Here is a 14,459-nt window from a genome sequence, read left to right as displayed (position 1 = left end):
ACATGGTAATCGAGACCGGTGATTATTCATGAAAATAACTTTTATCTTTATTGACTACTGAACGTTGAAGGAATCATATCTAAAAATCTATTCTAACCTTAGTCCTCATGCAAGTCGTTTGAGCACACACCTAAATCTACCTTTGCCTCCAAATGAGCACTCAGTCTCTCTTCTGGTGACACACCTTACTTTGAATCAAGTCTAATTGACCCAGACATCATCAATATCACTAATCTATCAATATTTTTTGCTTAGACAGAATTCTCTTTCGTCTTTAAATGAAAGCTTGTCACAGTAACGTCGACTAAGAATTTTAGTAGTATCACCGGCTTTTTCTTTTGGTCGACTAAGAATATGTTTACATTTTCTGTGTAGCTTTACGCTTGATCTTACAGAACTAATTTCCATGGCTGATAGACGAAACCGGGAACTGGAGCGACAAAGGCACAGACGGCAATACATCCATATACACAACTGCAAAAATCGACCTATATATGCACTAATTAAATTCAGGTATTATGTAGCTACGCAATTTTGATTGCAACGCATTGGACCAACTGTAGATCTCTAAGAATCGTTTTAGAGGACCGGCGTCGACACTAAAAAGTTGAAAAAGGGAACTAGAGATCTGTGACTGACTGAGGGAGAGGCTTAGACACAGAAGAGAAAACCTTGGCAAAAGAAAAGAGGAGACGGAGAGAGAGAGAGAGAGAAGGACGAGCAGGCGATGTGAATTAGCAACCCATTAGGGAGGTAAGTGCAAAATTTTCAGGCTTTTTCGATGGTAGTGGAAGAAGGGGGTGGGCCCCGCGCGGGTCTTAGTGCCAGCCGCACGCCAAGTGGGACCCACGTTGACCTACAACAGCCTGGTCATGAGCATGCCATCACCCTTGCCACCTCGTGTCCTCTCTCCTCTCCTCTCCTCTCCTCCTCGTTCCAATGTCTGTCTCTTTCAGCAGACAATTACCTTTGGAATTTGGAATATCTTGTATCCAATGAATTGACGGATTTGGCCAATATAGGTCATTCATTGGATTGTATGATTGGAAGTTTGAGAATCTTAGTGAAGTTTAGATCGTAACCTCAAAAAAATTTAGATGGGAGCAGAGTTACTGAACAAATTTAATGTTAAAGTTCTTACAGATAAATCTGTAATTGCTGAGCCCACACAAACATAAGGTTGCCACCACTAAAATGTATCACTTGAAGAGAGAGAGAGAGAGAGAGAGAGAGAGAGAGAGAGAGAGAGAGAGAGAGATATTATTGTGCATGATTACATTCCCTTGGAGGATCCATGCAGTTTTAACACGAGTTATACCATGTTGTGAAAACAGAAGATGACATGTTCTCAAGTCGTGTCCTTTTCGATAGGTAATATTAGTTTAGAATTTGGACAAAGTAAATTGAGCCACTAAGAAGAATCGAGTGGTTGAAGAATCTGGAAAGCAATTTATCGGCTCTCCAACTTTTCAATTCTATACGATCGATGCTAGCATTAAACAAGTGTGTTGGTTCTATCCTACCGAAAGACTCGAGTATGCAGTCTGTTGTTGGCATCCCTACGTCTCTATAAACCTTTGAAAGCAGCGTGGACTTCCATTAAAATATTGTCAACTTGATTCACCACTCTACAGCACAGAAAACTCATTGCCCCTATCATTGTGCTACCTCTGCCTCAATTACAATATCTCACTTCCTTAGCATTTAATCTTAGTAATTCCTCTAATGGTGCTTTTATTTTGGATTTAGATTACATATCTTCACGAGATTGTCAACCTTTTCACAGTAGATGATGAACAACTGGAGTAGCGTTATTCACACAATGACCTTTGGCTACCCCGGTAAGTGTTTTCGTAAGATAGTAGTCCCAAGTCCCAAAACGACAGACATCTTAACTCGGAGAAGCTTACCAATTCCTCTCAGCTCTCCATCCTCCCCTTGTAGGTCAAAGGTGGATGAATTCCACAGCCCAACAGTGCTTGTAAGATATAGGATACCCTCGAGTCCTTGTTTTTTTGTTCTTTCCATTCAACCCAAACCTTAAGAAGCCATACCAAAGTCAATAGAAGAACAAGAGCACACGAGAGAGAGGGGGGGAGGGGTCGTGAGCGATGGCAGAAGATCTCGAGACCGGGATATGCAGTGGAGGGAGCTGGTGGAACCCTGAAGGAAGCGGCAGCTTTGATGCGCCAACCTCCATGTCATGCTCGACTGCAATGGCTGATATGATCGGAGGAAGAGCCTTCTGTTTGAGCGCTGCGTCGGGCGATGACACCGCAGGATCGGCCGGCGGTAGCTCCATCGCTTTTCGAGAAAGTAATCATATGCTCCAACACTCGGATATTCGCCCTTTGTTGATCGATTCGGCCATCCCAAGCTTCGGCCTCGTCTCTTCCTCCATGAACTGGACTCGAGCGTTATCGTATGTCTCTGGTGCATGCTTGCTTAAATCTTAGAATTTTCGTGCAGTCAGAGATCACAGGTTTGAGCCATCCGAAACTTAATGAAATAGGTATGGTGGAAGACCTGAGAGCAGCAGCCTTCATGCTATGCTCCAAGAGGATCTCGGCTCAAGACCTTATATCAGGCAGGACACGCCGGCTGTTTCAAATCAAACTCGTACCGGCGCTGAAAGTTGGACCGCGAATCCGTCTAGCGACATGAACCAGAATCTCTTGGTAGAACAACACCATTTCAGCTCAGGACACGAGTCCAGCGATGCTGGTGTTGGCAGCTATCAGTTCATGTACGGCAATCGACTATTGAATGGCTACCAGTCTCCGACGACCTCCTATCAGGGAAGCTCGAACGAGCTGTGGCAACCTTCATGGGCTAAATTCTCTCATCAGTTCCTTAAATCCTCTCATCCAAAGCAGCAGTCGAATAACCAGCTGCAGTTCACCAACAACACTCCCTTTTGGAATGCATCTGCGGCTACCTCAGTTGGTGAGATAAGGTCGGCCTTGTGTTCTCCGGCGACTTCGCAATTTGACTTGCAGCCCAGAACTATCTACCGTAATCTCACAGCTAAGGTACCCATCATCGATTCGTGTATCTTCATTCTGACCATTGAAGTTTTGGAACATGAGTGTCTTTTGGGACGCTTGACTGTGCAGATGAATCCGGAAGGAATTCATGATTCGTGTTCTTCCTCGACCATGAAAACCGGAAGCGAGCCGGCGGCAACTAAAAAGCTCCGGACCGAGACACCTTCGCCACTACCAACCTTTAAGGTACGGTTAGACCAGTCGAGATTTTGGATCGATGATATTTGGTCTTTTGCTTCTGTTGCCCGTCACTTTTCATGTTATGTTAGAGTTCGCATTACATGTTTGCAGGTGAGGAAAGAAAAATTAGGGGACAGAATCACTGCTCTCCAGCAGATAGTTTCGCCTTTTGGAAAGGTCAGTGCTGTTTGTTTTATTTGTCTTTGTCTCGAAGAGCATTGTTAACTACGCTAGCAAACGAACTATTTGCTGTTATATTTTCAGACTGACACTGCATCGGTTCTCCAAGAAGCCATCGAATACATTAAGTTCTTGCAGGATCAAGTTGGTGTAAGCTTCTTCATCCATGTTTTCGTCCAGTTATCGTTATGTTTCTCGTCACAGAAAAATTCTTGCACCGCTAACCCCGTCTGAACTGCAGGTTCTAAGCAGTCCATACTTGAAGATGTCCGACAAGTCGAAGGATTGCAGTGAACCGAATCAAGATCTAAGAAGCCGGGGACTGTGTTTGGTTCCCGTCGCAAGCACGCACCCGGTGGCAAGCGAGACCACAGCAGACTTCTGGCACCCCACATTCGGAGGAATCTTCAGATAGAGATGATGATTACACCGTCCAGTGAGGGAATAGGGATGATGGAGCATTTGTCTGAACCCCACGATGTTGCAGAATGTAAGCCGAAGAAATGATATTTTAGATTAGGAGCAAAGGAATATGTACCGTATGTTCTTATTAATTTTTATTATAATAAAAATAATATACATATATACTGCCATCAGCCCCACTGTACGCCTTCTTTGCATTAAAAAAATAAAATAAAATAAAAATAAAATTTAACAGTGGTACAGAATAATCGAGTATTAAATTAAACTTGATGATGAGATATCATCTTAAGTTTAATTTAGACTCATGTAATATTATATATATATATATGATTGATAAAAAGAGATGCTATAGAATGAAAAGAGGTGGAGAGATTTGAAATATTATAAATTATTATATTTAATATAAAATTGGAGTATTTTTTTTCTATTCCCTTCTTTTGTTATGCTCTTCGATGGTCATCATATTTATTTTGGTAAGAGATTCAAACAAATTACTTGTGCAGACCCCAAGCCCGACCACCTCACTGGATGCCGTTCAAATGCCGCCTTCAGGGATGGGGACACATGCAGCAGCAGCCTGCCCCCATTTCGTTTTGGGATCTTTACTTTTGGTCTATTTATATTCTGTGATGATGTTAGTGGGACTCAGAGCGTGGCCTGCTTGGAAGATGGACGACGACGACGACGACTCCTCTAGTGCTTTTGCAGAACGTAGCATTCCAACTATTGGATGTCAGTCATCTCGGCAAAACCTTACAACTCCGTTTTTTTTCCTTCCTTCTTCTTCTGTATATATTATGTATGCAAAGGCAGTCTCAGCAGCACAGGGCTTATCACCGAAAGCCGTGGTCAGATACAAATCCCTTGGATTTTGCTGATTACTGACGAAGCTCATAAATGGCACAGCCACAAAAGAATGTGAGCCTGCAAATGGCTGTGGAATAAAACGCCTGCTAAATGTGTGCGAGACAGTGTCGCGGCCGAACCGCGTCTCGTCGGCTAGCCCAGCCCAGGCGTTCAGCTCTTAACGCATCGGTGCCCCGCGTGGCCCAGCTCGACAGAGCGAGACCAGAAGAAGCGGTGTTTTAGGGATTTGTCGCCTCCATTTCAATCAGAGGATTAAACCTTCGTATTCAAAGTCTCACAGCTTTTCTTCTGTTCCGAAGAGAGATCAAAGTTCAGTTCGCCTATCCCAATGGAACACACCAGCAAAGGGAAGCGGCATTAGCCACTATTCCCAGGTCGCTGCTCATGCGCCCTCCGTATTCTGCTGCACTGTTGCAACACCACTCTCGCTCGCTCTCTCGAACGACAGCATGTCTGTATGTGGTCCTGAGCTTTCTTAATGGCCCTCCCATTGCATTATGGTATATGTAAACCAATTGCTGCTCCTTCTGTCGTACGTACTTCCAACCCCTAAAATGCCTCCCTTTAGGCAAAAAGACATCAGCGATTCAGGAAACGTGCAGTATATGCCTGAGGTTCCGAGTAATAAACGTTGCCAGGTGGTCAACTCTTAAGCGTGTCACTTTACCATATCCACATGTGCTTTTAATTCCATATGATACGGGATTAAGACGAGGAACGCTGAAATCTACACATACGTGACTAATATAAAGGTTCCCCAAACACTTAAAAAGACATCAATAATTGGAGACATACTCAGAGGGCTTTGGCGCTTTGTCGACGCTTGTGTTTTCTCTCGTCTCAGAGGGATAGCTTGAGCGAGAGATCGGGACAAGTCGAGGAGGCCGCAGCGGAGGAGGTTGAGATGGCGTCACAAGCCTCCCTATCGACAAGCTTGGAGGAACTGCCGTCGTTGGATGCGCTGCGGCTGTTCGGCGGAAAGAAGTCGAACTCCTTGATCGTCAGCTCCCTGTCGTTGGTCAATTCAGCCTTCCACTGCGTGCAGCCACGGTTCTGCATTCCAAAGAGAAAGCACCGAATCAACAGGAAGGAGAGGAGTGGGGTGCGACCGTGACGGAGCGATGGAATCGAAGGGAGTGGGAATCACCAAATCGATGGCCATGACAGCAGCGAGATCCATGTCTAAGTAATCCGCGCCATTGGCCACATCGTCCCCTAGATCGTTGCCGAAAAGACGTTCCTTCTAATGGATCAAGTTTCATCAAAGATAAGTGGATGAGAAGCTAAAGAAAGATGGGAACCGGACGTGGTGGGGTTTGGGAAGACGGAATGAGGGGCTTACTCGGGCGCAAAACTCGCACTGAGGATTTTGGCATGAAGGGACCTCTAGAGACGGACTCCCGACCCGGAATCTGGCTTGAAGACATCGATCCCTGTGCACAGCTTGGATGGCGGAGGCAGCAGCAGCAGCAGCAGTTCCGCCAAACGTCAAGGGTGCCTGGACGATCGAACAGTAACTTGGAAGGTAGTCGTCGGTGGGGTGGCTTCCGGAGAGGGCGATGGGAGCGCCTGTTGGAATTAAACTTGTTCAAGTATCATAACAAGGTTCATTGCATCAAGTGGGAGAATCATTACATCAAGAAGAAAAAATGGATTAGAAGTCTATAGAAGGATAAGTCAAATTGGTTATTGGTTCTTGAAAGGGTTTCTTGAAAGAGAATGATTCATCTTGAATACAATTAATATAATGTATCTTTGGGGACTATATAAACCTTATATGTTGGGTCATTAGTGTAATAGAGTTTCTGAAATTGTAAAAGAGTTTTTCTTGAAAGAAATATAGAAGATTGAAAGCTTGTCCTACTCTTCCTCTGTTTGATATCTCTATCCCCTCTTCCTATCACCATCAACATTTGGTATCAGAGCATAGGTTAAACTATGACTTCTTCCTCAAGTGCCATCCAACTCCAGATCCCCAGATTGACAAAAGAAAATTATGACATATGGTGCATCCAAATGAAGGTTCTTCTAGGCTCCCAAGATGTATGGGAGTTTGTAGAAGATGGATTTGCTGAACCAAGTCCAGTAGAAGAAGGAGCAATGAATGCAGAAGGAAGAAAACAACTCAAAGAAAGAAGGAAGAAGGAGAAAAAGGCTTTATTCACAATCTACCAAGGCCTTGATGATACAATGTTCGAGATCATCGCTCCAGCAAATACTTCAAAGGAGGCTTGGGAAATGCTTCAAAAAGCATTCGGTGGTGTTGATAAGGTAAAGAAACTTCGTCTACAAGTTTTACGAGCCGAGTTTGAGAAATTACAACAAGGTACTTCTGAAACTATTTCTGATTACTTCTCAAAAATCATTTCTATTGTTCATCAAATGAGACGAAATGGTGAACAAGTAAATGATCAGAGAGTAATAGAAAAAATATTGAGATCTCTAGATCCGAAATTTGATTTTATTGCTGTTGCGATTGAAGAATCTAAAGATTTGGAAAAAATATCTTTAGAAGAACTTATGGGTTCCCTTCAAGTTCATGAACAAAGGATTACAAAAAGAGGAGAAGAGAAAACTATGGAGCAAGCACTATAAGCTAAGTTTGCTCTTGAAAATAAAAGAGAATCAAATTCTCAAAGAGGAAGAGGACGAGGACAAAGAGGAAGAGGAGACAGAAATCAGACCAATCAAGAATCTCTAAACAGTGAAGATGTTGGAGAAAATTATAGCCAAAGAGGCCGAGGTTATGGTCGAGGACGTGACCGAGGCCGTGGACGTGGCAGAAACTCTAAAAGGTCTGAAATACAATGCTATGTTTGCAAAAGGTATGGACATTACTCTTATGAATGTTATTATAATCCTAACAATCAAGGTGATAAGGCAAATTTTGTTGAGGAAGAAAAGAAGGAAAATCAAGTTTTGCTAATGAGTTATGAAAATTTGAAAAATGATCAGTCTATGATATGGTATCTAGATACAGGAGCCTCAAATCACATGTGTGGTATCAAAGATCTATTTTCAGAAATAGATACAAGTTATTCCGGGAACATTACATTTGGTGATTTGTCTCAAAGACCAGTAAGAGGCAAAGGTAAAATTCTCCTTGAACTTAATAATGGCAAGGAAGTATGCATTTCAGATGTTTATTATGTTCCTGATATGAAAAATAATATTTTAAGCTTGGGACAATTACTTGAAAAAGGTTATGAAATTGAGATGAAAGATATGACTCTCTCAATTCGTGACAAGAATAAAACACTGATATCACATGTGAAAATGGCAAGGAATAGAATGTTTCCCCTACATTTGAGTATTTTTGATCAATCAAATTGTTTTAAAGCTGATATTGAGGATATTTCTACACTTTGGCATCTTAGATATGCTCATTTAAATTTCGAGGCTTTGAAACTTCTAGAAAAGTATAATATGGTGACAGGAATGCCAAAAATTGATCGCCCGGCAAAATTGTGTGAAGTATGTGTTATGGGTAAGCAAGAAAGAAAGCCTTTCAAAGTGAGAAGGACAAAAAGAGCATGGAATCGACTTGATCTGGTACACTTAGATGTTTGTGGCCCTATCAATCCAGTATCACTTGGAGGAAGCAAGTATTTTCTTACCTTCACTGATGATCATAGTGGAAAAACTTGGGTTTACATGTTAAAAGAAAAGAAAGAAGTTTTAAGCAAATTCAAAGAATTTAAGGATTTGGTTGAAAGACAAAGTTGTTGTAAGATTAAATGTTTAAGAACAGATAGAGGTGGTGAATATATATCAAATGAATTTGAAAGTTTTTGTAGAAATAATGGAATTCTACATCAATTCACCATGCCATACACACATCAACAAAATGGCGTCTCGGAAAGAAAAAATAGGACTATCCTTAATATGGTCCGATGCATGTTAAAGGAAAGAAAAATTCCGAAAGAATTTTAGGGTGATGCTGTTGCTTGTGCAGTTTATTTGCTTAACAGGTTTCCAACAAAGCGAATTGGTAATGTTACACCAGAAGAAGCATGGAGCTTACAAAAACCAAGAGTTGATCACTTAAGGATTTTTGGAAGTGTTGCATTTGCCAAGATACCAGAAGAAAAGAGAACGAAATTGGAGGATAAAAGCCAGAAATGTATTTTGTTAGGTTATCCAGAGAATTCTAGTGGTTACAAACTCTACAATCCTATCACAAATAAAGTTGTGATGTCAAGAGATGTTGAGTTTGATGAACAACAGATTTGGAACTGGAAAAGTGATGAGCAGCATAAGAAAGCTGTAGTTTCAGAAGAAGATGATATAATACAAGCAAGCACCGAAGTTGCTATGCCGGAATCATCACCTAGATCAGCTAGGTTACATGATTCAAGAAGTCCAATTATAAGAAGGACAAGACCTATTCAGGACCTATATGATGTGACTCGAAGGATTGATACTAACAATGATGAACTTTCTTTATTTTGTCTTTTTGCAGGATATGATCCATTAACCTTCGAAGAAACTTATAGAGATGAAAAATGGCGACAAGCTATGAATGAAGAGATTCATGCAATTAACAAAAATAATACATGGGAGCTTACTACACTTCCAGAAGACCACCAAGCTATCGGTGTTAAGTGGATCTTCAAAACAAAAAGAAATGCAAAAGGAGAGGTGGAGAAATACAAGGCCAGATTGGTCGCAAAGAGATATAAACAACAATATGGAATTGATTATGAAGAAGTATTTGCGCTAGTTGCTCGATTGGAGATAGTAAGATTACTTATCTCTCTAGCAGCTCAAATGAAATGGAAGATTTTACAAATGGATGTCAAATCAGTATTTCTTAATGGAGTTCTTGAAGAAGAGGTATATATTCAACAACTTCGAAGAAAAACTTGGCATGCTAGATGGAACAAGTTTAAGAGGGGAGAATGTTGGAATTAAACTTGTTCAAGTATCATAACAAGGTTCATTGCATCAAGTGGGAGAATCATTACATCAAGAAGAAAAAATGGATTAGAAGTCTATAGAAAGATAAGTCAAATTGGTTATTGGTTCTTGAAAGGGTTTCTTGAAAGAGAATGATTCATCTTGAATACAATTAATATAATGTATCTTTGGGGACTATATAAACCTTATATGTTGGGTCATTAGTGTAATAGAGTTTCTGAAATTGTAAAAGAGTTTTTCTTGAAAGAAATATAGAAGATTGAAAGCTTGTCCTACTCTTCCTCTGTTTGATATCTCTATCCCCTCTTCCTATCACCATCAACAGCGCCGTATACGGCAGCCGCGGGCAGAGGGGTGAGTTGATGGTGAACGAGATTGCCGTAGCTTTTGGACCCGGGGAGGGGGTGGGGCAGGAGGAGATGGGCGTCGTCGCGGAAGGGACCGCGGTCGAGCGCGGTCAACTTGTTCCAGCGCTCCTGGAGGCGGAGCCGCTCGAGCTGAGCAACACCGAGGCCCCTCTGCGGCGGGCGCTTTGGCAAGACCGCCTTGGCTCCGCAACCCTTGCGACCCTTTACGTTGCCCGTGGGGGCTTCCACTTTTGCCTCTGCGGTGGTTCCTCCTCCTCCGTCGTCGGCTTTGTGCTGGTCGGAGGGCCAGAGGAAGAAGGACGTCGCCATCGTCAACGGTCTAAACAGAGGGCGAGAGGGAACAAGGATCGGGGGAGTAGGTGGGTATATATAGGAGGACGAGAAGAGACGGATCCAGAAAACCACAAGAGGAAGGGAGGCAACCGCGGGAACGACAGTACGGTGGATGCGCGAGGGAGCGGCCAGTCTCATAAATGAATTCTTGAGTGTGGTCCCCACTAGTAGGGCAGACACAGGGGTGGAGTATCCGAAATGATATGGAAGGCGCATAGCCGTCTCATGTACGAGGTGTAGACTGGCAGTGCCGGGGATGGTTAGAGTCGTCCGATAGGAACGTTAGAGATACATCCATGTGTGTGTACACGGTGCTGGAACGGGCATTTACCAAGTCAGTGAGGAGGTTGTGGGGTCATGGAAGAAAGGCGGGGGCTAAGAGTTTGCGAGAGGCGATTGGACTGAACGGGACGGTCTACGGTGGATATGGTGATGACACTACGATAAGGAGAAAGATCGAGTGGGTATTCCCGCTCTCTCTTGTGGAATTCTTTTCGTTTGGTCCCAAAGAAGTTGACGATTGGTCTGGTCCGGCTTTGCACCGTGTCATTGAGAGTTACTCCTTTAACCTGGTAACATTACTGACGGAGTATCAGAGGGATTCCAAAACCCAACCAAACGGGACCACCACAGAGAGAGAGAGAGAGAGAGAGAGAGAGAGAGAGAGATGTACATGGCGAGCCGGGCACACGGAACCAGTACTGCGAGGCAGCAGCTGCCTCGTCCAGTACAGACCGAGCGCCAGTTGCACGGCCATGCAGTCTTTGGTTCGTGCGGAAAAGTCGCCGTCTACCACAAGGCGGAGCTGCAATGCCCCAAATCCATTCCCCTGCAATTCGAGGTTCAACTCATAAGTTGCTATATAATTATCACTGCGTCAAAGCCAGGTCGCACCACCACTAATCATGCTTCCTAGACCGTGATGGCGCCGAGATTCATCCGCATCTGACAACCATCTAGATCAACGAGTCATGAATTCTTCGATGTACCTCTACGGAAGAGTTTTCCACGGATTAAATCCAATGTCCACCAACACAAAATTAACTGCTGTTACCCACTCCCACAATATTGGATGTCGCGCGCACAACAAGGGTGCTCCAAGCTCTTGTTATCATTGCAGTTGGAGTCATTTAAGAGTGGTAATCAAGGAGGATTCCGAGTCAATGTGATGCTCCAATTATCTCACATCCGAGTTAATGTTTCTGAAGATAGTTCTGCACTTGCGGATAAGTTTCTTGGATCGAAAGGTCAACAAATCTTGTGTAGTATATAAGATATCGAGTTCCAGAATGCGTAGGGTTCTGCACCGATGATCCTGCTCTTGTCATCGTATGTGATGCTGTTTCTATATGTTTGCAACTCATTTTTCATGGAGTTGAAGAAGATACAGGCCCATTCTGGATACTAGGCCTGGGCCTAAATACCTCATTTCAGCATTGACCTCTGTATCCTATCGATTACACCGGAGGCCCTTCCAAGTAGTAGTTTTAGGCAGGACAAGTTCAGGTGTATGTCCCACTCACCTGTACTGTATGCAGGCTAGGTGTTGGGTGGAAGTGCAGCTTGAGTCCTCGAGGTTGGGTTTTCACACACTTGAACTGCTATGTTGTAGGTGAGATAAAAGGGGAGGTCCATATATGGACAAAACACGTTGTCCCGATACAGCGTTGCTGCAAATATCATTACCGGGACGGTAGGATCTCGAGATGACAGCAGAGTGACATCTCCGAGCATCGACCTGAGCTAGAAGGTTGCTGTATACACGATTGGACTAATCGGTCCTAAAGGACAAGCAGCCGAGAAACACTACTGAATAGGTGAATTACCTGAGCCTTCTCATTCATCCATACTGGCAAGACATATGGATGAAACGAGCAGCTTGGAACTTTGTGTGTCACATGAGCGTACTGTATATCTAAGAGGAATATAGTTTTAGCGAGAATGAACTGACAGTTGCATCATATGGCTGCTTGCAACGAAAGAGATGTGTGTAGCATCATCTCCGAGACGCATATGTTTGTCCAAGCGAAAGCTGTCTTCACGTGTTACTCCACTTTGACATTGTCTTTTTGTTTTATTTGTTTGGGAACGGAGAAGACAGCTAGCCTGTGGTGTGTGAGGTTGGCCAACATGCCTCGTAGCCCACCGAGCCACTTCCTTGTCGTTCAATGCGGTTCTGCTCTCCTTTTCGTCTCCACATGTACCGACTGCCTTTCTCTGCTCAGGGTCCACAGCCTTTTGAGAGAGATCCTTCGATGACAAGCAACCCCTGCGAAGATGCCACCGTAGGCCCATAAGGTTAACTTGAAGAAGAACGAACCTGTGTGATGAAATTTATCCACTTGCAACTTTGTAGTCTGGATGTTGCACTTACCAACATTAGACGCAAGCTTCTATGGAGCCTCCAGTCGAAGGAAGTCGTCAGGATTCAAATGAATCATCAGGACTGGCTATTACCTCATCTTGAATGGTAGAACTTGGACCTCCTCTAACACAAGCGGTGCGTTTACCTCTCGGAGATGCTGCATTTGCTTTGGAGTCGGATAACTTCAACGCTTCTTACTTAGTTAGCTGCTTCAGGTATTGATAAGATGCTGCATTTGTTTCGAGGTTATGTAACTTCAAACCTCTGCGATTTGTTCTGCCGATTGAGGGATTGACTGATGCATTTGGTAGCTACGGTTGGCAGGTAATGTCCAATTGGAATTAAGACATAGAAAGGTCATGGTTAGTTAGGAAATTTTGAGTAGTCACAAGAAGATAGGTACGTAAGTGCAAAGGGACAGACAGGAGGAAGGCCAAGCTGGGGTTCTTCTTTTGTTTCATGCATGTCCGGTGCAACAACACCTAAAGATTTGAGGGGTTTCATTGGGTTGAAAGAAGAGGAAGAAAGATGTTGTCTGGGAAATCAAACCCTCCAAGAAACAACAAACAGGATATGCATCTGAGTGACACAGAGTAGTTAACACGAGAGCAAGAGCAATTCCCGTGTTTACTTCATCTTATATGTTCCTATGCAAGTGTATGCACACGTATGGTATAAGCAAGTGGTACTAAGACAACCATGCAAGCTTCCGAGTGCCTCGCCGCCAGAGCCCAGATACACACACACACACACACACGTTGGATCTCTGGAGTGTCTGATGCTGGCATTGCCTAAGACTAGCTGTCCTGCGAAGCACAAGATCCAGATCCGTACAGTCCTAGCGGCATGCGTCGAATAGAGTGATAGTGCTGCAGAATGACAAAGCCACAAGCATCCTGATTACTCTCTTCGGTCTTAACTTGCGGTCCCCACTCCCTCAAGATCGATTGCTCGCCTCTGAAACTAGTCCTGTGCTGGTTTGCTGTTTGAGCCATAAGACCGTGAACCAAAAAGGTTGCCCAAGTTAAGGCTCTCCTCAGCCACGAACCAAAGACATTCAAGCCACTTGTCTGAACATCGTGGAACAACCATGTGAAACTTAATGAGGATCTACAGTTGGAGTTTCATGAGATACAGAAGATCATCACAAGTTCATCACAACTTTAAAAAGTAACGTAACGTCGAGTTTGGTCGAGCATGGTAACATAAATGCACTGTCTGCTTCAAGGGAGATGGTGGTTTATTTGGCTACATGGACTGGTAGATCCAGGACACAGCATCAACTAGAAGGTGCAGCTTTTCCCTCTTGCCTAAGCTTCACTGCCCATCATCATCAAGTTTCGAAGGTTCTCTTTTTAATAAGGCGTCTCCCTTAGCAGCTGCCTCATGATGGCGATGCTTACAAAGCAATTATCTGATTAAAGTTTTTCGAGAAAAAAACGATGATGAGGTCGGTTCCGATGTACACATTAATCATGCAAATGCCATAAGGTAAGAGTTTTTAGATTGGGAAATATCTTGCTGAGTTCAAATGAAAACGAGTCGCAGCATTTATTAAGATCGCTATTTGCTCCTAGAGTCTACTGTTAAGGTGGTCCGAGAAGTAGCGGTACTAAAGATTCCATGTCCCAACCATCCTATAACCTGCTCAGGAATCGAAGTCAATTCACTTGTGATCCGCCGAGAGTGCTTGCTCAGAGCATGATTACACGCGTAGTACATTCGGCAGTAAAAAAAGAAAGAAAAATTCACGTCAGTGGGCCGGGATGATTGAGA

General features: G+C 43.5%; 2 protein-coding genes across 2 annotated transcripts; one reads left to right on the top strand and one right to left on the bottom strand.

Annotated features, from left to right (window-relative positions):
- The first annotated feature begins 1,839 nt into the window (after positions 1–1,839).
- LOC103988953 (transcription factor bHLH112) lies at positions 1,840–4,000 on the top strand. Its single transcript, XM_009407649.3, has 6 exons — positions 1,840–2,422; positions 2,513–3,032; positions 3,117–3,233; positions 3,339–3,404; positions 3,492–3,557; positions 3,649–4,000. The coding sequence occupies exons 1-6, from the start codon at positions 2,112–2,114 to the stop codon at positions 3,820–3,822; spliced, it is 1,254 nt and encodes a 417-aa protein (XP_009405924.2). The 5' UTR covers positions 1,840–2,111; the 3' UTR covers positions 3,823–4,000.
- A 1,376-nt stretch (positions 4,001–5,376) lies between these two features.
- LOC135613942 (uncharacterized) lies at positions 5,377–10,294 on the bottom strand. The gene is made up of 4 exons (XM_065110941.1): positions 9,934–10,294; positions 6,040–6,266; positions 5,845–5,940; positions 5,377–5,750 (listed from the first exon to the last, which is right to left on the bottom strand). The coding sequence occupies exons 1-4, from the start codon at positions 10,292–10,294 to the stop codon at positions 5,538–5,540; spliced, it is 897 nt and encodes a 298-aa protein (XP_064967013.1). The 3' UTR covers positions 5,377–5,537.
- Between the last annotated feature and the right edge of the window lie 4,165 nt (positions 10,295–14,459).

Source organism: Musa acuminata, chromosome BXJ2-6 (assembly GCF_036884655.1).
Source record: "Musa acuminata AAA Group cultivar baxijiao chromosome BXJ2-6, Cavendish_Baxijiao_AAA, whole genome shotgun sequence".
In the NCBI taxonomy this organism is placed as follows: domain Eukaryota; kingdom Viridiplantae; phylum Streptophyta; class Magnoliopsida; order Zingiberales; family Musaceae; genus Musa; species Musa acuminata.
This window is presented reverse-complemented; position numbering and strand designations above follow the sequence as displayed.